We start from the raw sequence: 23,335 nt of genomic DNA on the forward strand, positions 1-23,335 counted from the left end.
AAAAATAGAAAAAACTGTGAAAAAGGAATTAAGAAATTAATGTTCAATTACCAGACATACATAATTTGGGATTCCCATAAAAGAGATTAATGGAAACTCCATCTTAGTAACAGAAAAACACTCCAATAAACTCATGATTCTCCACAAAGCATGACTGCATATGTCTCTTAGTCACTGGGAAAGGACTCTAATGCATTAGATTAATTTGAAGTCATATAATAAAGGCCATGCATTGGATTTACAGCAATGATGTTTTGCTCAATCGGGCCCCATGTGATACAACACTCATCTCTCCCAATGAGAGGAGATAAATACAACTTTCAAATAAAGGAAATACATTTAGATGATGCTTTTCTCCAAAGCAACTTACAATGTTAGTCTACCTACAATCCATTTGAGTACTTTACTCAGGTGTACTACAGCTGGAGGTGAGGATCAAACAGGTAACCTTTGAGTCCAAAGGCAACAGTGCTAACCACTACACTACTAGCTGTCCCTTATTCACAGCATTCACAGAAATTTATACCACTTAACTCTTAAAACCTTCAACCCACATATACATGTGGCATGGTATGTCTTATTCATCCTCATTAGTAAAACCAGTATCAGCAAAACTAGAGAGAAACACACACAGACACAGGTTGAAGCCACTTATCCCGAGCAGGGTTGCAGCAAGCCAGAGCCTAATCTGGCAACACAGGATGCAAGGCTAGAGAGGGAGGGGACACACCCAGGACAGGATGCCGGTCTGTCACAAGGCATCCCAAGCAGGATTCAAACCCACTAGACCCAGCAGAGGGCAGGACTTGGCCAAACTCACTGTGCCACCATGCCCCTGTTAGAGGGAAATATTCACACTAAAAGAAAAAATACATGCAGAAAAATACATAACAACAAAAAAAAAAACTGTACCTTACAAAAAGATCAAAGGAAGGAAATACACCAAAACTGTGAAGCATCATAAAAAGGAAGGGACAATTGGAATGAACTTAAATTGATCTTGTAGTAGAATAATTTCTGCTCCTTGTTATTTTTGAACACAATGTACAAAGTCAAAGGCCTGTTAAATTCTCAATGCAGTGAAGCATGGAACTACTGTAATGATACCTTGTTAATGTTAATTTGGTTATTTGTTATTTTGTTGGGTATGATTTTGCATCTCATTGTTACATATCATCTTTAGTTGCTGTTTGTCTGAATTTCCCTGCAGGAATGAATAAAGTATCATCCTAATCCTAAATCTTATCCTTCACAATGTACTTACAGATTTAATTTCAAATTAGAAAATTTTAAAAAGTTAAAAACTGAGTCACTTCAAAGATTAATGCACTGACAAACAGTGGTATTGAATGAATGCAATAGTCAAAGCAGGATCAATATTCAAAGTTGAGGCATGGCTAGCACTATAATATCAATTAAATATTCTTGCTCACATGTTCAAAGACCCCAAGGCAAACACACCATTCTGAACTGTGATACCTTCTCTAAATATGCAAATCCTCAATTACAGGTGTTGCAAGGAACTTAAGCACAAAAGACTTGCCCATTACATGAGTAATTAGCCTAAATACTGTCACATACTCCAGAATCATTGTGGCTCTGCTCTGAATGCTCCCCTTTTTCTATGAATGAATGAACACAGGTGTGGAAATAGGAGATGCCTTTACACAGCTAATATTTCAGTTAGCACCACATAGGTCATTGGCACTCCTTCGGCCTCTCCCATTGTATGTGTACTCTTTTAGAGCTCTACACACACCTGTGCCTCAATTACACATAGCTACCTGTAAGTCACTTCATATTTCATGCATATTTAACCAAGTCATTGTCACATACTGAGCTGTGACAGGCATATTGGTAGCAAGGAATCAGTAAGATGCCAGCAAAATACCATCAGTGAAGTGCTGAACCTTGTTGCTCTTGTTGCCTGTTCACATGCATTTTACCTTGTGCTGCTATACTGCTTATTTTGGTTCAGTATTCCACTTAACATTTTTCGTTTGAACTAGATTGGGTGCTGGGAAAGGCCTACCGGTATCTATCTGTTTGTCATTAACTATTAACATTTCTTTTATTAAAGTATGACAAATACATGCAGTTGGTTGTTAAAAGTAAACACATTTACTGCAGTTTTCAGAAACCGTTTCTATAATCTTTTTGCGTACCATTCAGCTATTTGGCATTTTGTTCTGCTGGGTAGCTTGTATTGCAAACCAGATGGAGTGAACCATTTGGGGTATTTCTAGGTGGGAGTCCTGGGGCACAACCAACTTGGCAGGGGTGTTTTACTGTGTAATGGGATAAATGTTTTTATAAGTTGTAATATAGGGATAGTTATAGTAGAAAAATGTTTTGTATGGCTTGTATGTTTTTTATTTATGTTGGATGTTATTTTTGGGAGAAATGCGTTTTGGAATATTTGATGCTGTATCGTGTAGCCAGAAGGGCAGAGTTACTGCTACATAAGCTTGAATTAGGTCACTAGTGGGGGGGGGGCAATTGATGCAAGCTTATGCAGACTCAGGCAGACAGGTACTCACACAGCAAATAGGAAAGTTGTGTATTGCTGTTGGTGCAAGGGGTTAAGCCCATGGTTTATAGGCCTTATGTTCTTCTGTAATTTAATGTTTGTTTTTATATTTGGTTGGGGTTAATGTGTTTTGAAGAACATCTTTTAAGTAAAGAAAAATAAATCTTTTTGGACCAACTACTTCAGTTCTCCACCGCTGCCTCCATCCATTGTCCATACCCTCACAGTCATCTTTGAATGTACCTTAATTTCAGAAATCCTTGAACAGATGGTAATGTGGTAAAGATAAAGGCTTTATAATTCTGATAAATGTTACATAGGAGCAATAAAGCAAAATGTGTCCTGTTCTGACCCTGTCAAAATTTCTTATGCATAAAGAACGGACAATTAAATTTAGTTTGTGGCTGTGAAAAATTTTTCTAAATTGTTAATTAGCAGCTTAATTCTAAGAGACTGTGTCCAAAGTGATATGAATAAAGACTACATTTACCTGATGCTTTTCTTTAAATGTTAAGGTCACAATTATTACATGCTTATAATCATTTACACAGCTGGGTAATTTTACTATAGCAATTGAATGTAAGTACCTTCCTCAAGGGTACTTGAGCCAGAGATCAAACCTGCAACCTTGGGGCTCAAAGGCAGTAGCTCTAACCACTACACTACCAGCTGTCCCAGTGGGCAAATTAAAATCAATAAGGCTTGGTTTACAGAATGTACCTCTTTGTCATTGAAAGAGTTACACAGTTCGACAGTCTTCCGATTTTAACACTAATTGAGTCACTTCCATAACAAACTGTTTTAATTACAGTCAAAGATGTTAAATACTGTATGAGAGTTCAGCTAAGGGGTCCCTTCTTCTGGTGGCAACTGGCAGGTGTCTAACAAAGTTGAAAGAGGCAACTAGACTGCATTAATCACCCCCCTTACAGAACGATGTCCCTTATAATCCCATACTTTGACATGGAATACCCTAAGCATGATGAACCGGTCAATCCAACTATGGAGGTAGAAGATAGAGGAAATGCGGCATAAATAGTAAAACTGATAAAATGTTCATTGATACTACAGTTTCAACATAAATAAGAGATCAATTATTTTTATTCATATATGCATTACTATTATTATACACACACACACATTTTCAGAACCGCTTGTCCCATACGGGGTCACGGGGAACCGGAGCCTACCCGGCAACACAGGGCGTAAGGCCGGAGGGGGAGGGGACACACCCAGGACGGGACGCCAGTCCGTCGCAAGGCACCCCCAGCGGGACTCGAACCCCAGACCCACCGGAGAGGAGGACTGCGGTCCAACCCACTGCGCCACCGCACCCCCCACTATTATTATATTATATTATTATTATTGACCTCAAAGGAGTCTAGTGTGTATTAACCAGAGAAATCGATATGCAAAATGTAAATCCTGTTCTCTCGACTCCACAGTTGCCAATGGTCTGGAAGGTCACACAGATGCACGTGGACTAATAATTGCACTTCTTAAAACCAGCCTGAAAGGAAAGGAAGCATGATAAATAAACACACATTAAAGAAAAGCACTTGCTTCCACCACTGAGTGTGTCAGCCTGGGGCGGCGAAAAGCAGCTTATCTGAGGTCCCAACTCAGGAAAATGCCCATGAGTACATAGAGATGTACACCACACAGAGACTGTTTGCATCAGTTCACTCTGCTGCAGAGGGGTTAATAGCAGTGATGAAACATAAAAGAAATAGGCTTCCATGTACACATTTACACACACTTCACACCTTTCACTAGCATGCAGATATGGTATTTAGTACAAACTGCACAAAGACAGTACACAACATGTTATCAACTTTATGAAATACCTTTAGCTTAGCAAGATGATTAACCTTTAGATGCCACTTATTCTATATTTTCTGATTGTTGTAAGTAACCCACTTGGGGAATCAGCTCTGTACTTTGAACTATGGTGCAAAAATTTAGGCAAGTGCCAAGTATGATTTTGAGGTTGGAAATGTATTGAGACAAGCTGCACAAAAGAATTGCAAATTCCAAATCTTTCTAAAGCCCTAACACATCAGTGGAACGTCGAAAAGGCACAATGATTAAGGTGAAAAAACAAACGTGGGCACATTTCTCATCATAGACTTGAAATAACAAAAGCACACAGTACAGAAAGATAGACATAACCAAGCAATCATGCTGCTTCTTTTGTGAACCCCAACAATTCTTGTTCCACATATCTGCAAATACTAATGAAAAAATGCTGAATAAACCAAAGTATTTTAATGTGATGTGGTCACATCCACTAAATAAATTGTATATAAAGTAAATTGCATATTCCCACCCATAAAGTTTGATATGTTTCAAAAATGTAAACTGAAATGAGAGGTATGGAATGCTTTCCAACAGTTGTATTCCTGGAATCTGAAACCCACCCTTATAATAATTCATAATGATAATTCTTGCAAGGAATGAACTATTGGAATGTATTGAATTCCTATAATCTAGTAAAGGCACAAAGATGCAACAGGTTTTTCTACATTTCACCTGGTTTTATATAAAGTTTAAATGTGCAGCTGTTGTCTGTTAAGTAATTATCTGTTCCACCCTTCTTTAGTTATTTTGACACAAAGACATACCCGTAATAGAAAAACAGTTCTATAGAACCTGAGGTTGAATAATATACAAGTTAAAAATGGAAAACAAACAGGTATTTCACAAAAGCCAACTATGCAATGGCACATACATATTATCAGAGCACTGTGGCAGTGCACTACCTCCTGGATTACTATAGGGTCTCCTACATCTTCACAAGCATCTTTAGGGTTTATTTTTTCACATAATGCTTGGTTTCAGGAGCCCACAGAAGCAACAACTGTAACACTTCTAAAGACAATGATAAAAACAAAGATTAATTTAAGCCCTTGCAGATTCAGCATAAAATCTGCAACTTAAGAAAGCCTGACACATTGTTAGTAGCAACGTGAAAACGGGGAGAGGACCGATGAGCCAGACGGCAGCCATGCGGCAATTACTACACGGGAAGGGAGAGGCGATGTATTGCGCGTGCACTTTCCCTGGGCAAGCAGGACGTTTGGCCCAGCCCTCCCCTAATTTACAATAAAGTCTCCTGAGCTATAAAGTCTCTCAATTCATTCTTCTCTCAAGGGGGCTGCAGGAGTCTTTTTTTCCATCCACGTCCACCATGTTCTGTCCCACTCACTGTAATTGATTTGGAATGTTTCCTCTATGATATTTCTATTTGTTTTCCACATTAATTGATCTAGAAAATGTTTAATAACCTGGCAAAATCCATGCTGTGCTCCCACAGCTGTTAAGGGTGCCAGGGAATACAAAGTACAGGGTAGATGGGGGTATTCATGTTCATTCATTCATGTACAAGGAGAACTAATGTAAGCATTACATTTACATTACATTACATGTAATGTGCCATGCAACTGTGCCTTTAGTTTCACATAGCGGCTATGGTATCTGTACCTGAACTGCCTGGAATGCTACACTGAAGGGAAACAGAGCAGCATCTCAAGGAAACAAAGGAAAGCTGCATGACATTGATCACACAGCCGGCTAATCCCCATGGTTCTCCACAGTTCCAGATAAAAATAACAAAGGGAAGTTTCTATCATCATGAGGGACTGTATTGGTTGTGAATGTCTTGCACCCAGGCAGTAATGAAACACAGTTTAATAACTATTAATAAATATTATGAAGATTATTTACAGTCAAGTGACACTTCAGGGGCGTGGTGTAAATGTATAATCATTGCCCTTACAGCACACATAACTACTGCATATATGACATTTATAATCATCAGTCTGAGTGTGACACGATGTCACAGTGCATAGTGCTGTCACCTCACAGCGCCTGGGTGGTGCGAAACAGCATGGATCCCTGCTCAGTCTGTGTGGAGTTTGTATGTTTCCTGTAGGTGTTCCAGTTCTTTCCCACAGTCCAAAAACACACATTTCATGTGGACTGGTGACACTAAATTGCCCTTAGTACATGAATGGGTGAGTGACTGTGCCTATGTGTGCCTATGTGGAAGGTGATCAGGATTCAACTATCCTCAATTTTATGCACTTACTCGTGCAATGAACATCGGTGGATAAAGTGGAAAGAAATAAACTAGGTTTACTTAAGAATCTCATGTCTGCAACTATGTCTCTCTTTCTACTAATGTAATGGACAAATTGTCAAATTGTACTTTTTCTGAGCCTCTCTACATCGCTTCGAAGAAAAGCATCTGCTAACTGAATAAATGTAAATGTAATATGTGGCTACCCTGTGATGAATTAGTGTAAATTTATGTTGATATTAAAACTGAAAGAGCATGTAATGCAAAATATCAGCGCAACATTTCTCTGGGGGTCAGGTGATATTGTCAGCTTTAGAGATTATTGTGCAAAAACTGCAAAAACCATTACATAAAGTTTTTTTAAGAACTTAAAAGCAAGACATCAGCATTAACAACTGAAATAATCACTGTGACAATCTCCCTTACATTTTAAGAAACAGAACTATCTACTTAGTGTCAGTTTTCCATGTACTGTATGCACATACTGATTAGGACCCAACAAACATCATTATTTCATTACTTCTCTTCCCTAGCTCAAAATACTCACTTTGTGCAGGGAAGAAACAAAAGCACAATGGCTTAGCAGCATTGCAGGTCCCAACGTCACATTCCTACATTAATACATACTCAGATTTACAATCATATAATACAGATGCTTGAATAGCAAAACTGAATACAAATCAAAAGGTATAAACCAAATAAAATAATATTTCTAACACTCATCTATTTTCAGGAGTTAACGTGTGTTAAGATCTAGTGTGATCCACCACAGCCATCATGTGGTTATCCACTGAACTGCTCTAATCAGAAGCCAAACTGACTGACTTTCAGGTGCTTGTAAAAAGTTCAGTTATACCATTCTAACTTATCATAAAGGCTGGAACATTATTAAACCATATTAAAAAGGCTGGAAATAAAGTTCATTTCTGACAAAAGTGAGTATAGGTCAGATATCATTGTTAGACAATGCTGTAAATAGTTTGTAAATAGAGATTGATCATTTTAGAGAGGGATGCGCTGGTGTACCCTGCAGAGGGATACTTAACTTGAATTGTGCCAGTTACAAACATACACAGGTAAACCACTTTGGATAATACAGTCAGTTATTATTAATAATAATAATGGCAGAAAACAAAAGGAGGAGACTGCCTACTTGTCAAGCTGCGAGGCCGGGCATCTGCCAGTTCACAGATGGCCCCTGTGGTGACGGTCTTCTTCATGCGGGAGGCAATGGATGTTGATCCCACACCTGGCTTGGCCAAGGCATCGTCGCTGCTTGCCCTCTTTAACTGTAGTGCCACACATGCATTTGGAGTGTCAAACTCTGAACACTGCCCCCTTTTACTATAGGCAATAGAAAAGATTTAATTTCAAGAGCTCCTAGGATGAAATACATCCCACATCATCTTTTTAATGGTTAACACATGGTAACCGCAGTGATCTTTTAATTGCTAACATTTTGTGAAACCTTCCTAAATATGCAAGGTCTCAGAACAGTCTGTCTTCACAGCTGGAAAAGCTGTCATTTGTTACTCTAATAGTTTGGGCAAGAGGTCATTGATTATTGGTGGGCCTATGACAACAGGTGGGTATAGCTTGGGGTGATTTGGGGGGAAGAAAGAGGTAGCTGATGGTCAAAGATAAAAGCAACCAGAAGCCCTGAACTGAAAGAAAATCTATAATATAATTTTTTCATTACTGGGAAACCAGCTGGGTCATTGCAACTGCTCAGGCTAGTTTTAGCGGAATGTGTAGGATGGATTTAGGGTAATGTGGAGTGGTCTTGAGGTACAACAAGAAGCAATAGGGGTAATTGATGGGGGGCTGCTTATTGAAGACTTACCCTGCTGAGGCGCAAGTCTGTAGCCAGCATGCTGGAGGATCTGGAGGCCTTCATACCCATTGAAGCAACAGCAGTGGTCAGGCGGGCCCTATCCTGGAGCCCTGGCTTTGGCAGCCCCCCCTTTGAGGTCCCTCCTTTCAACATGACTCTTCGTAGCCTATGTTTCTCAGACCCTTGGGGAGAGAAGGAAACTCTGCATCAGTGCCAGTGGTAACTGGTCATACACTTAATAAGGAATTTTGTAAACTTAATGTTCACAATAACATCTTCAAGTGTGCTGCATTATTTCATATAGGAATTGCACATTAGCATAATTTACATTTACATTTATTAATTCACCAGATGCTTTCCTTCAAATAGGTGCACAACTCAGGGTAAAAAAAGTGCACTGCACTTTTAAATGACACATTTTCCATGAGAAAGGTTCTTGTATTAATTTTTAACCTTTAAGTCAGGAACTTATTTTCAGATCATCTATCTTTCAGGATAGGTGAGAAGGTCATAACAAAACCGTTCTTGGGCTTTTTGCATTTGCACCAGACAAGAAAAACAACTGAAAGAGCCAAAGCATTAAGGTAAAGCCATTCATACTGTCGAGAGACTTCCTGATACAAGATGTTAAATAATACTCCAGCTGGTAAATGGCAATAGTTTGTGCTGCTTTGAGATGTTGACAAAGAAGATTGTTTTAATATTGCCAACTGCTGCTCAAACATGACTAACTCAGAGTACAGTGATCTTGTCTGTGGGTGCTAAATGCATGCCTTACTATGCTAATACACCCTATAAATAAAAGTCAGTACTGTACCAAAACAAGCAAGAACTTACCTCTAGAGGAACAAATGATGCACACCGATCAGTGCTCTAAGGAATAATACCATGGACTGATGAAGAAAACTACATCTTTGCATTTTCTACTGTATGAGGTTTCCAGCCAACTTGGGTAGCCTTGGGGCTGAAAGTACATTTACTCATTTAGCTGACATTTTTCTCCAAAGCAACTTACAGAGTTATACAACTGGCTAACTTTACTGGAGGAATTTTAGGTTAAATAACTTGTTTAAGGATACTTCAGCTGGAAGTGAGACTCAAACCTGCAATCTTCAGGTCTACGGGCAGAAGCTCTAACCACTATACTACCATCACTGATTGTGCTGCAGAGAGTTAAAACTATATCACTTAGTCTTAAACAAAGAGTTCTCTTGACAGTTGACTCAAGACCACCTCTAAAAATGGCCAGCTGAGTCTTTTTTTTTTTTATCTTTCCCACTTCTAAATTGGTTCAGCTGATCTGCTACTTTCAGTCATTGATGCAATTACGGCAGTGCTCTTTGAATTTGTCATACATACAATAATACACAGGGAAAGATATTCAACCCCTCGTGCCAAAAACCAAGGGGGCTAGACAAACCAACCATGCCACAATATACCATCCCTCCCAAAACCAACCAATTCCCTTCACAAAAAAAAAAAAAAATATCATGGGCAAACACCATCCTCCTTGCCGGGAGCCACCGCGTGCACTTCGTTGGGGTTGTCAAGTGGGCACCTTCCTTCATTGATGTTTCATTGAATTGAGCCCACTACACCTCCAGAAGGCTCAACAGCGAGATCTGGCGTCCCAGACCCACCCCCCTCCATGCCCACAGTGCCATCCCAGCGACTCCACCCACCAGAAAACCACCCCAACCACCAACAACCAACCAATACACCATACCAGCATATGGAGGTAACAACAAAACTCAAACCATTGATGTTCACCTAGGTGAGTACTCCCCACTCAAGTGTGCTTCCCCCAAACACCCTGGTGCCTTCTCATCCACAACCACTGACTAGATCTTTCTGCTACCTCTGACAAGCCTTTAATGGCTGCTCTTAACGACTGACCCCTAAAACCAAACTCCAACAGCAGCGACGTGGTTGATTTTGCAACAAACCCTCTAGTACCGATCTCCACTGGTCTAATAACGCACTGCCAGCCTCGCTCCCTCACCTCACCAGCCAACTCAGTGTACTTCAATTTCTTCCTCTCAAAGGCATCTTCCAATGAGTCTTCGAAAGGTATTGTTAATTCAATGAAGTACACTATCCGTGCTCTTCAAAGACACATTACGGCAGTGCTCTTTGAATTTGTCATATAGGAGTGTTCTCAGTAATGTAGTTTTTCATTACACCTTGAAATCCCCTGGGTAGTAATTTGTGAGACCTCCATCACCAGCAGAGTCTCCTGCATGTTTACATTCTAAATGGTCTACCAAACATCCATGCAAAACAAATCCAAACTCTAGTCCAGCCAATTCACAATTCCTTAAGAGCAACACACAGCAAGTTGCAGTGGCCATCCCCTGCTTTAACTGGCAAAAAACAAAAAGCAGCAAACAAGAATTAGCAGTTTTCATGGGGAGATACCTGCAGAGAGGAGTCCACACAAAAGAGCGAGCATAATCAAAGTGCCAAGTTGTTCTAGCAGACACAGCATGCCCTATGCAAAGTTACTCATGTGATGCAGAAGCTCTGTCTTGCAAAGCCAGGGGTTGTTTTGTGCTTTTTACTGACATAAAACCTACATCTATCATTTCTATACCACGCACCTTTACACAAAGCAGCCTCAGGACACACAACCGGGAGAAAGGCTAAAGCACGGAATAATTTACCAACACCTGGTGCTAATGGAGATACAAAATTCAAGTTGAATAGGAAAAAATGGATAAAGCGAGACAAAGTCAGTTCCCCACCTGAGAAGGTCTCTGGAAAAACAACACTATGACAACACTGCACATAATCAGAAACTGGACAGAAAACACCTAAAAAATCTGAAAAGTTTGAGGAAAAAACTGGGATGAGATGACCCTTGATTGTTAATGGTATATTGATATTTTGGGGTCTCCATTTAGTTTATCCTCAGGATTTGGAGAATTACAGATGATCCATGAGTAATATCAATGGGATTAATTGCTTCCAGTACTCCACAACTCAGAGAAGCACACTGACTCAGGTTTGTGACCACCAAGTCATGGGAGACCAGCACCAGACACTGATGGAAATCTGCTCCCTGCAATGCCTCCACTCTTCTCTGTTTCCTGAACAGAGGGTCCTGCAAGCCCCAAGCAACCTTGTCCATCATGTTGTAAGTGAGGCTTGCAAACAGTTGCACTCAGGAAGAAACCAAGGGACCCAAGTATGGTCCAGGGCTCGGACACCTTTGAACTATGAAAAGGATCTGACCAAATATTCAGCTACAGGTAAATAATACCTTTAATCTGGGGTTCTCGCATACAATAATGTCAAAGATCAAAACAATTGTACTTCATGTCATTGGGATAATTATTTTCTTCCAGAAAATCTTCAAACAAAAGAGAAGTACAACTAATCGCTACACTACTTGGGGCAGCAGGTCAGTGTAATGATTAGACTTGTCAACTTGCAAGTGAGAGATCCAGGACTGAAACCCATCCCCTGCTGTAGTACCCTTGATCAAGGTGTTTACCCTGAATATATTCACTATAATTACCTAGCTGGGTTAATAAATTCTATTAAAATGTAAAGCCCCTGAGTGCAAAAACCTCATTGTTATTTATTCATTTATTTAACTTTTCAGGTGTCAGATAAATGAAATCACTCTACAGGAGAAATATATAATTTAGTTGTGCTCTGCCCAGACTGCAGGGCCAAAAGGGGGATTCAAAACAAGCCTGCTGAAGACAGTCACTGCAAAAGTGAAATACCATTAAAAAAAAAAACAAGGAATAGACATATCCAGTTGCTCCCCCCCAAATTACTAGTTTGCCGTTTCCTTGATTATATTGCACACATTACTTTAAACAGAAGATGTTACAGAAAGCTAAAATGCTATTCTGATGTTACAAAGCGAAATCTTATTGAAATGCTTAATAAAGCCAGTCCAAGAGCCTTCAAAGTCAAAACACACGCTTTTTCTGAATGCCTCCACATTACAGCAAAACACTTCTCAAATGCTTTATGATCATGTATACTGTATGTTGCAAACAGTGTTAATTTTTGGTAAACAGTTTTTAAAAAAAAAATTGTGTATTGAGAGGATCATCTCCATTTGAGGATTTTGATGTGTCAATATGGAGGAGGGCAGATAAAAATAAAAGTTAAATGACCTAATAGGAAAAATAAGACTTCAATATACCTTGTACAGGCTTCAAAGCTTTTTTTAAAATGGAAAAGGAATAAAGTTTTATTATGAAGGATATTTAAGCCACATTTTATCTCCAGTTAAAAAGGAGCAGGTAAGATTTCCCTATGTTCAAACACACACAAGCACTGTAAATTATAGCGCAGACACAGGCACGTGCATAAACATCCTAAAACACACAGATTCTCCACAGATGCAGAAGCACTCAAGATACAGACATACAAAAAAACACTTCTACACAGTCAAACATACTAACAGAAACATACCTACAGACATCTAACTTACTGCAATCAAACTTACTGCTATCTGGCGTCTTCAGAACGTAGTTAAGCCTCAGAATGTGGCTTCAGAAACAGGCCATCCCTGCTTCAGAGCACCGCTATCAGTGGCTGGGAGCAAAGGAAATGCCTGCATTCCTTATCACCTAAGAAACAACGTACGGGTCCATAGAGAACATCACGATGGCACACCCGCTCACTCCCTGAACGCCAAGCCACATGCATCTCTCAGAAGCCAAAGAGCCTCAATCATGACAGCGTAGCTACCATTTCAGGCCAAGCTGCTTCTGAAGGGAGGCGTTTCAGCAGCTGCACTCACCAGTAGGAAAAGGACAGCAGAACCAACTATTTTCCTCCAGTGACTCAATGGTCTTTAGCCAATCAACTTCCTGCCAACTTTCACAGACCAAAAAGAAGCCTCACTGAAGCGTTATGTGATAAAAACACATGGGCGGAACATAACTGCAGTCCATTTTCTCAATTGCTGCAGAGTAATGTAAATTATGCTGATAAATATTCAATGGCTGGACTACACTCCCCCCCTCCCATGCAAGGTACAGTCTTATACTGTGGCCTTAGCAAAAACTATGCTTCTATCAGTCTATGGATGTAAAACACACTTTGTAAACTAGGGAAATGTGTATATTGCTCCTCAACTTAGTCCAAAGAAAAGTCCTGTGCTTTCAAGCTGCTCCCCATTAATATGTTCGAAATATCCAGACTTCCATTTGCCCTGGCAGCACTTTCTGGAAAGGATATGAGTACCACACTGCTTCATACTCTGCTACATCATGACATCTTTTAGTGAACAGATCTGTCCTCCACATTTGCAAACAGGTCTTTTCCATATTCATCATGCAGTGCTTTTCTCTGAATTTTAGACATGGATAAAGAGAGCCATATATTGTAAGAACCAGCACTGAATGTCACAGCAGTCCAAAAACAATATGGTAGTCAGCATGCAATTTTAACAGAATTTCAGCCAAGTTAAAAGACAGCCTGTTCAGGCTTTAAAAAACATGACTTTCTCCCCATCTACAATGAAATTTAAATTTAGAAAAAAGCCATGCAGACAGAGGATGATGAATTAAGTTACCCTAAATTAGTTAACTCAGCTTAATCACTAAACACCTAGCTGTATATGCTGGGTTGCTTTAAGCTTCCACAAAAGGCTGGGGTGTCCTCCACACCAATCCTTTTTGCTCTCAAGTGCCGGATGGATGGGTCAACAGGCAGGAAAGGAGGGGCTACTCACGGAGTCTTGGGCAGTCCAGAGTAGCCTTCCTAGTAGATGGCAGGCCTTTGCTCTGTGTGAGTGTGTGTGTGTGTCTGCGTCTGTGTGCAAGTGGGGTGCTTCCTGGGAAGAACAATTGCAAAGCGCCTGGGCTAAGAACAGCAGTTTGCACAGTCATTAGGATGCGGAAGCTGCGCAGCTCAACCAGAGAGAGCAAGAGAGAGAGAGAGAAAGAGGGTGAGATAGAGACAAGGGGAGGGCATGTGCTTGACTAAGAGGTAGAAGCACCTTCGTTCTCATCATTCAAGGTTTGTCACCCCCTCCCATTCTTCAGTAGCACCGTCTGTCGCTAGACATACCTTAGTCTACATACACTAATGACTGGAGTCTCAGAAACAAGTGCTTCATTGTACTACAGCTCTTATTGCTGCCTGCTCCTCCACTCCTAGGGAAGTGTACTTTTTATCCTGCTGTACTGTAAGTACAAAACAAACTGTTGCTTCTGATGAAAAGTGTTATTTTCAGGGCTCTTGGCTCTACTCTAAACACAAAACAACAAAGCCTTACTTTACCGATATAAATAGCATTGACGTGGGTGAGGGGAAGTGATGACTAACTATGATGCATTCACAAACAACCCTGAATTCCCATTTTGTTAGTCTCAACGTTAAGTATAAAGTTACAGAAAAAAGAGAAGAGTGAATGAGAAGTACTTTGCAATTTTTCAAGGCATGCTTAAGAGCCTAACTTCTGTGGTCAGCAGTAAAAGGAAGCTCTGAAGAGTGGGCTGCCACACCCTCATGCTATGCAGAGGCTGCTGTTTTCCAAAGAAGTGCTACTGACTACAGTGAAAGACAACTTTGTCAGGCAGTTCATATAGTCTTATAAACATTTTTACAGATTTGAAAGAACCATAACTATGAATAACATGCCTTTTCACTTATTCTATAATGCATTCCCACAAAACCAGCATCTGACACTTTGATAGATGTCAGAGTGCTGCATTATTAACACTTTATTCCTGACTCTGAGGTTCATCATCAGCACTATTAACCCTACCAGTGAATAGTTAGTTTGTAAAACAATAGCTGGAACTTACTGTTTTTCCACATGGTTAATCTATTCAATTTCTTACTTCTCCAAAAGAAATGTAAAAGCCAGCAAATTTTGCTCTGCTGCTGTTTTTCCAGAATTTTGTGGAGAAAAAATTGTTTCTTCATAAATTTCACACTCTCCACAGACCTGACCGCTTCACCTTTTTTAAGAGAAATAAACAGGTCTCTCCTGTTAAGGTAGTAAAGCTGATGTTAAACTAGTTAACCTAATAACATTTTCTCTTTGAAGTAAAGCATAACTCGACAGTGATATCATGGCCTGGATTAAATATGTATACTGGCCAGACTAAAAGGAAACATACTTGGAAGTATTTGGAGATGTGTCATTTGAGGGCAGAAGGCAAGGGGGGAAAAGCAACACAGCTGTCACTGAGCTAGAAAATAATTCCACTATGTTCCATTTTCTGCACTATCCATCCACTTACAGACACACAGAATTAACCGGATCAGTGAAACATTAGCTTACATTTATCACAGGACTCCAATAAGGCAATGCTGACACTGATGATTGTCACCGAATTGTCACGACCACACCTCCACCTCAACCAGAAGTACCTGGCCTTACTTTGAGCACCTGGCTATAAAAAGCATTAGTCTACCACTTCCCAGTTATGGAATCTCACTTGAGACAACTGCCCTCTCAAACCGTACCTTGCTGATCCCAAGTCCTGCTCCATATCTCCTTGGTTACAATGGCTCGCATTGTCCCTTGACCACGACATCAGATCTTCACCTCTGTCCAGTTCACTGATCACCGACCATTCGCCCACGAGAACAAGCCCAGTTCTTTGGTACTGAATAAATGATCCTGCACTTGGGCCCAGCCTCCTCCGCGTCCTCTGTTCGCCATGACATGACTATGCCCATCCAAGAAAATTACCTTTATAAAATGCTGATGTTCTAAAGTAATGGTTCTGTATTTGAACCAGTCCCTCTAATCTACACAAGCAGCACTTGATGGAACAGCTGTGTTTCAATGGGTCCTGTTACTCTCCTGCAAAGCAGCAACGTAAGGTGGAAGCACTGTGCTGACTGTAGGTAGCTATACATCCTAGGTCTCACTGACTTCTCAGGGACTCAGAATGGAGCTCAATAAATAAAGTTGTCAAAGGTACATAATGGCTTAGAAATACATTGAAAGAGATCATAAAAAGCTACTTCCTACCTTAAGCAGGAAATTTAGGTAACTTTATGTTACTGTAGTCGGGGGTGCGGTGGTGCAGTGGGTTGGACCGCAGTCCTGCTCTCCAGTGGGTCTGGGGTTCGAGTCCCACTTGGGGTGCCTTGCGGCGGACTGGCGTCCCGTCCTGGGTGTGTCCCCCTTCCCCCTCTGGCCTTCCGCCCTGTGTTGCCGGGTAGGCTCCGGTTCCCCGTGACCCCGTATAGGACAAGCGGTTCTGAAAATGTGTGTGTGTGTGTGTGTGTGTGTGTGTGTGTGTGTGTGTGTGTGCGTGTGTGTTACTGCATGGTGAGGTCATGTTGCATGACCTTAACTCAGAAACTGTGCATCTTAATAAAAGAGCAGAAGAAAGAAATCATACTGACTTGGACTAAAGTGCTGAACTGAAACAAGGGGCTGCTCCATCTGTATGTCACTCCTCTGTGTTCAAGCAAAAGAATGGTGCTCCTGTGCTGTTCTGCAGACAGTGTGCTACTATGGAGCTCCTCTCAACCTTAATGAGAACTTTGCTCCCCAGCTGTGAGCCTGGCTCTGTGATGCTGCCTCCTGCATAGGCCAGAGAGGGAGCTGTTGGCCACAGAAGCACCCCACTAGGCCCCTCTCACAATATACTCTGTCCAGCCTTTTGCGAAGCTGTCTCCTTCCTACATGAGCCTCCTGCATGCCCACTTTTTTGTACTAGTTGATGAAATGATTTTTGCGACTGTTTTTGTGCTTACTGCCGAATGAATATCTCCCATGGATTAAGTCCATACAGGTAAACACCTTCCCAGTGCCTTACAAACAATATACATAATTGTGGAAAATATAGTGACATTGCAGTGACAGTCATTGATAAATGAGTGAGCTGAGCATAACCCACTACATAAATTCTGGTTTATTCTTAGTTTTCAAGCATCACTACATGTATCAACAATGTATTGTTCTGTCAAGCAGGTTAACACTGCAATTAGTTTTTCCTCTTATACTGCATATTACCATTTATTATCAAACATATTTCAGAGATGCTATCGGACAGCTGTGTTTTGTATCACTGTAATTATGTATCTTACAGCTTGGTGAACTCTAGACCCTGCACTCTGCAGTGCACTGTGGCTTCCAGAGGCGAGCAATCTCCAAGCTGCAAAAAGGTCAAATGACTTACAAACCAAATACACACACACACACACACACACACACACACACACATTTTCGGAACCACTTGTCCCATACGGGGTCACAGGGACCTGGAGCCTACCCGGTAACACAGGGCGTATGGCCAGAAGGGGAGGGGACACACCCAGGAAGGGACGTCAGTCCGCCGCAAGGCACCCCAAGCGGGACTCAAACCCCAGACCCACCAGAGAGCAGGACCCAGTCCAACCCGCTGCGCCACCGCATCCCCCATACAAACCAAATAACTTCTATAAAATAACTGAAAGCTGATTCTCAAGAGGGCCAGGGATGCGCACTCCTTTTACAGAGAAAGACAAGCAGCCACTCTTTATGTGCCCAGAACAATGGCACTGTTCAGAATTCTTAAAAATAGGAAAGGCTGCTTTGGCAGCAAGGTTTGGACTATATTCAACACTGACGGTAGTTGTAAGTTTGGAATCCAGGTCATTATTGTGCTTATGTGAAACCCAAGACGAATTGTATTATTCAGTAGTATACACAATGCTGCTAGAAACTATGTAAATCCTATAGGAACAGTCACTATACTTGTATAAAATATTGAAATAAACATGAAAAATCTAAATGTTATGATAAACTTGTAAAATGAACAAATGATTACAAGTTATAAACCTGTTCCTACTGACGTACTTGGTTTTGCCAATGCAACATGGGGTTCACTTATTTTTTGCACCTGCACTTCTTCTGTTTTCCTACTACACATATGATTTTCTCTAAACCAACATGTGGAATCAGTAATTACACACCTATGATGTCCAATGACAAAACTGATTCTGATTAAGTAATGATTTCCTGGTAAAACTAAGGGACACAAGGGGTTGACATACCTCCAAGAAGCACAGTAGCATGAATCAAGTTATTATTTTAGCATGAAAGAACAAAAAATAGACAGAAATTTAGTCAAACCAGCACCACTGCCTTACATGTACATTTATTCATTTAGCAGATGCTTTTCTCCAAAGCGACTTTCAACAAACTCTATATATCAGATCTATGTATCTATGTATGTACTCTATGTATATTATCAGCCCATACCTTATTCACCAAGGTGACTTACAATGCTAGTACTGTACATTACTTATAATGGGTCACTCATCCATACATCAGTGGAACACACTCTCTATCACTCACACTCTATGGGTGAACCTGAACAGCATGTCTTTGCACTGTAAGATGAAACACACACAGACACGGGGAGAACATGCAAACTCCACACAGACTGAATGGGGATTGAACCCACATCTTCTTTCACCACCCAGGTACTGTAAGGCAGCAGCACTACTTGCTGTTCCACCGTGCTATCTTCAAAACTTATGAGCCAAATTCATTATATCTGGATTTATAATCACCAGCTGGCTGCAGGCTTTCTGCAACTTTTTGGTGCTGCAGTCTAGAAGGGTTGAGCTGAACATACATTTATAATCAGCTAATTGCATATGATGCCACCAAGAGAAATTATTTTATTTTTAATAATGTTTACACAGAAGCAACCTGTTTCTTCCCCATTCTTTACCTCTGGAAGTCAGAAAGCATGTATACATAAGACTTTTACTACTTGGATGTGTGATCCTACCAACTGATAAATGCAGGCTCTTACACAGCCTGAGTCATGGATGCAATACATTTTTAATATCTATACTGCAAGTTGACAACATCCTTGCAGTCATAATATATAAGAACTCATTATTTATGAAACACATTGATTGGAAAAAAATTAGGATGAGCCCTAGTCTTTATAATAACAATATTAACATAAAATACAGTTAAGGAGATTTCATATAAATTACCCTGCTGAATCTACCCAGTAAAACCCTTTTTGTGCATGATCAAAGATGAATAGATGATCAATGCAATTTTTGTGAGAGTAACCCCTGAAGTTATTCAACATTTATTTTGGTTATATCCTCTGGAAAAAACTCTTTGGATTGAACTGCAATCTTATATTAATAAAGAGGCAAATATTGATATTAATTTTAAAGAAATAGATGTGACAAACTTTAATTCCTTTGAAGAAAATAAATGTCTTTTGTAACCGACTTAATCATATTGGTACATTATTACATACATTTACCTTTGAACACTTAATTAGATGTAAAGGCATATTTGCAAGCCATTTCAAATTGTGAAAATATGAAAATGAGGCATATCTTATCCTTGTGTGCTCTTTAATCTTTTTTCATAGTGTGCTTGTATTGCAATATGTACCCCTGATGTTGCTCTTTGATAGGGTTTTAGAATGTACTGGTGTATACTGTATTCCGCATTATTGTTGGCTGCTTAAAAGAAGAAATACAGCTGCTACTTAATAAAATCATGAGAATCTAATGAAAGGAAGTGAGTGAAAATGTCCCATGCTCTCTAAATTAAGAACTTATTGTCATCAGGAGCAGAGGACACAGGCAAAGTAGGACCCAAGTGCAGGATTATTCATTCAGGGACAAGGGGATGGACTTATTCTCGTTGTCGGGCAATCGGCAGTCAGGGTGAAAGTGAAGATCCATAGACAAAGTTAGGAAATGAGACAATTCGTCAACAGCCAGGGAACAAAGAGCAGTAGTTGGAGACAAAGGAGACCAGGACATGGACCATGGTGAGTTCTGTTAACACTTAGGGGACAGCTGTCTGAAGTGAGAAGTAGCTGAGTAGTGGTTTTTATAGCCTAGTGTTCCAACTGAAATCAGGTGCTTAACTGGAGCCGGGTGTTGCTGGTTGAGGTGCAGGCAAGGTTATGACACTTATTGTGCAAGAAAGACAATTCTTGTTTCTTTTCTGCCCATCTCAGATTTGCTAAAGACCATCATAATGATGTTCCACAACATTACTTGAACAATGCTCTGCACACAAATAAGACATAGGTACATAGTGTTATGTTTAGAGAAAATAAAACACTGCTTATCAACTGAAAAACCTTATCCCATAGTGTAGAAAATATAATAGTGCGAAGCTTCTTTGCTGCTCTGGTTTCAATGGCATGCAATCAATGAGGGACTAACTGAATTCCAAGCTGTATCAGGAAATTCTACAGCAAAATGTCTGAGTATCTGTCTGTGATCTAAACCTCAAAATAAGTTGGGTCCTGCAACATGACAATGATCCAAAACACAGAGGTAAATTAACAAAACTGTTCCTCAACAAATTCTGTATTTTAGAATGGCCCAGTCAGAGTCCTGACCTCAGTCTCATTGATATGCTGTGGTGCAATATGAATCAGGCTGTTCAAGCAAGACATCACAAAAATATATATGAACTGGAACAGCTTTGTATACAGCAATCCGGCAAAGTACTGCTGCACATGTCTGATTAGCAGCTACAGAAATGATTTGGTTAAGGTTACTGCCAATGAAGGAGGTTCTACTATTTACCAAATATAAAAGTTCACAGTTCTCCATCAATGTCATTGACTGTTTGCTGAAAAATGATATGGCAATGTAAAATGTGTCTTCTTGTTAAATAAGACTTTGACTTTATTTTTATTATTATGAGTTAGATGAACCTCAGATCACATTTTAGCAAGCATACAAGGGTTAATTCCATATAATTCTAAAGGGTAGCCACAAGAGCCTGTGGTTCATAGCACACACTGGGGTGTTGAGCTGGCGTGAGTGTTATGACTTAAAGATACCTAAGAGTTGGGTAACTGGTCATGAATAAAGGACAAAAAAATTAACTGATACAGTATCAAGCACACACCAGTATCTTCTCTGTTAAGTGTCAAAGCAAAGTGATGGTTCATTATGAGAACATGGTTCACTGCAAAGGAATTTAACTATTTTTCGCAATGCATTCATAAATCTTCCTTGCTCTATAGACACTTTTTTTACTTAGCTTAAGTTTGTGCTTCTGCAATCAGAGGTGTTAGATCTTGAATGCAAAGACACAAAAGCTACCTTTCAACATCTCTCCCCTTTTGTCACTGGGCCAGCTGGAGCCACAGGTCTCTACAATCTCGATAACCCCACCTGGTAGTCCACAACAGCATGGCAGAACTCCTATAGGGAGGCGAGGTGCCATTATTCGAGGCGACAGAGGAAGGCCTGGCTATGGCAGAAACATCAGTTTTGCACCTCAAGCAAACCAAGCAAGCTATTAAGTAATGACTGTGGTTGACAGTGCTCTCCCTTCACCAATGGTGTAACAGATGCAGTTGTAATGCGCAGGCATCCCCGATGTGCTTTTTTAAGCGCTGCAGCAAGATAGAAAACCTCCTGCAGACAAGAATACTACTACAAGTCTTTTAGCTTTGATCAGCACTTTTCACATCAAAAAGGAAAGAAAAACCTTGCAACTTCCTGAGAGAGGACTAATCTAATGCTACAATCTACCAAAAATTACTTCCTTTGGTGAAGCTTACAGAGACTCATTTGTTATGAATACCATGGCCAAGAAACCTGTCTAATAACAACCAGTCATGGTATGCTATGAAAACCTCTTTATTGTCCAGATTCTCATTTTTCTCTTTTCTGAGTTTTGGAAGAACAAGTCCCATGGTTCCTGATTTCCTGCTCTAACGGCAGCCTGTACACCACAGTCAAGAAAGCAGAAATATGAATTTTAGCTCATCTGCCTTCCTCAAAAGAGGCTTTAGATATAAACAAAAAAGGAAGAAATGACAGTAAACAGCACATTTCCCAAAAACTGGCACTATTTCTACAAGCGATCCGCTGACTTCCTGACACCGTCTGCATTTTGCTAAATTGGCCATGTGTGATAATTCATGACAAATGGTTGCTGAGGAAGGACCAGAAGAACCATTGCCTTCTCTAGTGCAACACAACAACCTTGTTCTCCCACTATTATCCGATACAATTCAGCAGGTGTGTCCCCTTTGTGATTAAACAGCAATGACAAATACTGCGCTCCACTGCTAATACGGGATCCAAACATGACAACTATTTGAAGTTCACAGGTGTTGTCCATGGCTCAGATAGGTGGAGAACAAGACCATCAGGTTTCATGAAACATCACTGGTTTTGAACAAACAATTACCGGCATATTTAATGTACCCAGGCTTTAAAAAGAATGTTCTAACTTGCTCTTCTTCTTTGGCTTAAGAGCTACTACTCTCATACACACACTCAAGATAGTATCGACTGTGATTCAGAAGCCTTTAATAACATTTTTTTCATTTAAAAATAAATGAAGGCAAATTTTTAATATTATATAAACAAGCACCACACAGCAGGAAGGTGCAAGTTTGTCAAACACAGTGTACTGCCAGCAGTTTGACTTTTCTCTTAGTAATTGGAGAAACAAGTTGCTGATGTCTATGTTCATCTCACTACCAAGAGCTCAATGCGTCTGTTTTCAGCCATTTTCAGAAACTGCTTATACTCGTAAGGGTCGTGGATACCAGCACTTTAATCCTCTGAATCACAGTATAGAAACTGCAACTAAAATGTAAGCCTAATGGCAACAGGACCACAAACTACAAATCAGTTAGCAAACTGTGTATTTAAAAACCTAATCTGGTCCATAGTCAGAGCTCAAATCATCATGTGGGGTTTTAGAAAAATGGTGACATCTACAGTGTGTCTGTTAGTTCTTTTTCTACATTTGTGTAAATACCTGTACTGTTATTTCTGTACTGTTACTGTACTTTTATTACTGTTATTTCTGTACAAGACTTACAGGGGTTTGTTTGAACTTTATTATTACATAGTTAAAAATACCTTAAATCATTCATGTGTCACAACATTCATTCTAACTCCAAACCAGCTTACAATGTTAAGCTGCTCATAA

General features: G+C 40.1%; 1 protein-coding gene across 5 annotated transcripts in view; it reads right to left on the reverse strand.

The window, feature by feature from the left end:
- Window positions 1-23,335, reverse strand: part of specc1 (sperm antigen with calponin homology and coiled-coil domains 1) — a 127,219-nt gene that overhangs the window by 89,179 nt on the left and 14,705 nt on the right. For 4 of the 5 annotated variants that reach the window (XM_018755466.2, XM_018755468.2, XM_018755470.2 and 1 more), the window contains exons 2-3: window positions 8,455-8,627; window positions 7,765-7,900 (exon numbers count right to left, since the gene is read on the reverse strand). In XM_018755466.2, coding sequence (XP_018610982.2) covers window positions 7,765-7,900; window positions 8,455-8,598 — 280 coding nt within the window. In that variant the 5' untranslated portion in view covers window positions 8,599-8,627. Of the gene's footprint in view, window positions 1-7,764; window positions 7,901-8,454; window positions 8,628-12,916; window positions 12,974-23,335 lie in introns of those variants that run through there. The other variant, XM_018755467.2, reaches the window with a different exon arrangement.

This window comes from Scleropages formosus, chromosome 4, assembly GCF_900964775.1.
Source record: "Scleropages formosus chromosome 4, fSclFor1.1, whole genome shotgun sequence".
Taxonomy (NCBI): domain Eukaryota; kingdom Metazoa; phylum Chordata; class Actinopteri; order Osteoglossiformes; family Osteoglossidae; genus Scleropages; species Scleropages formosus.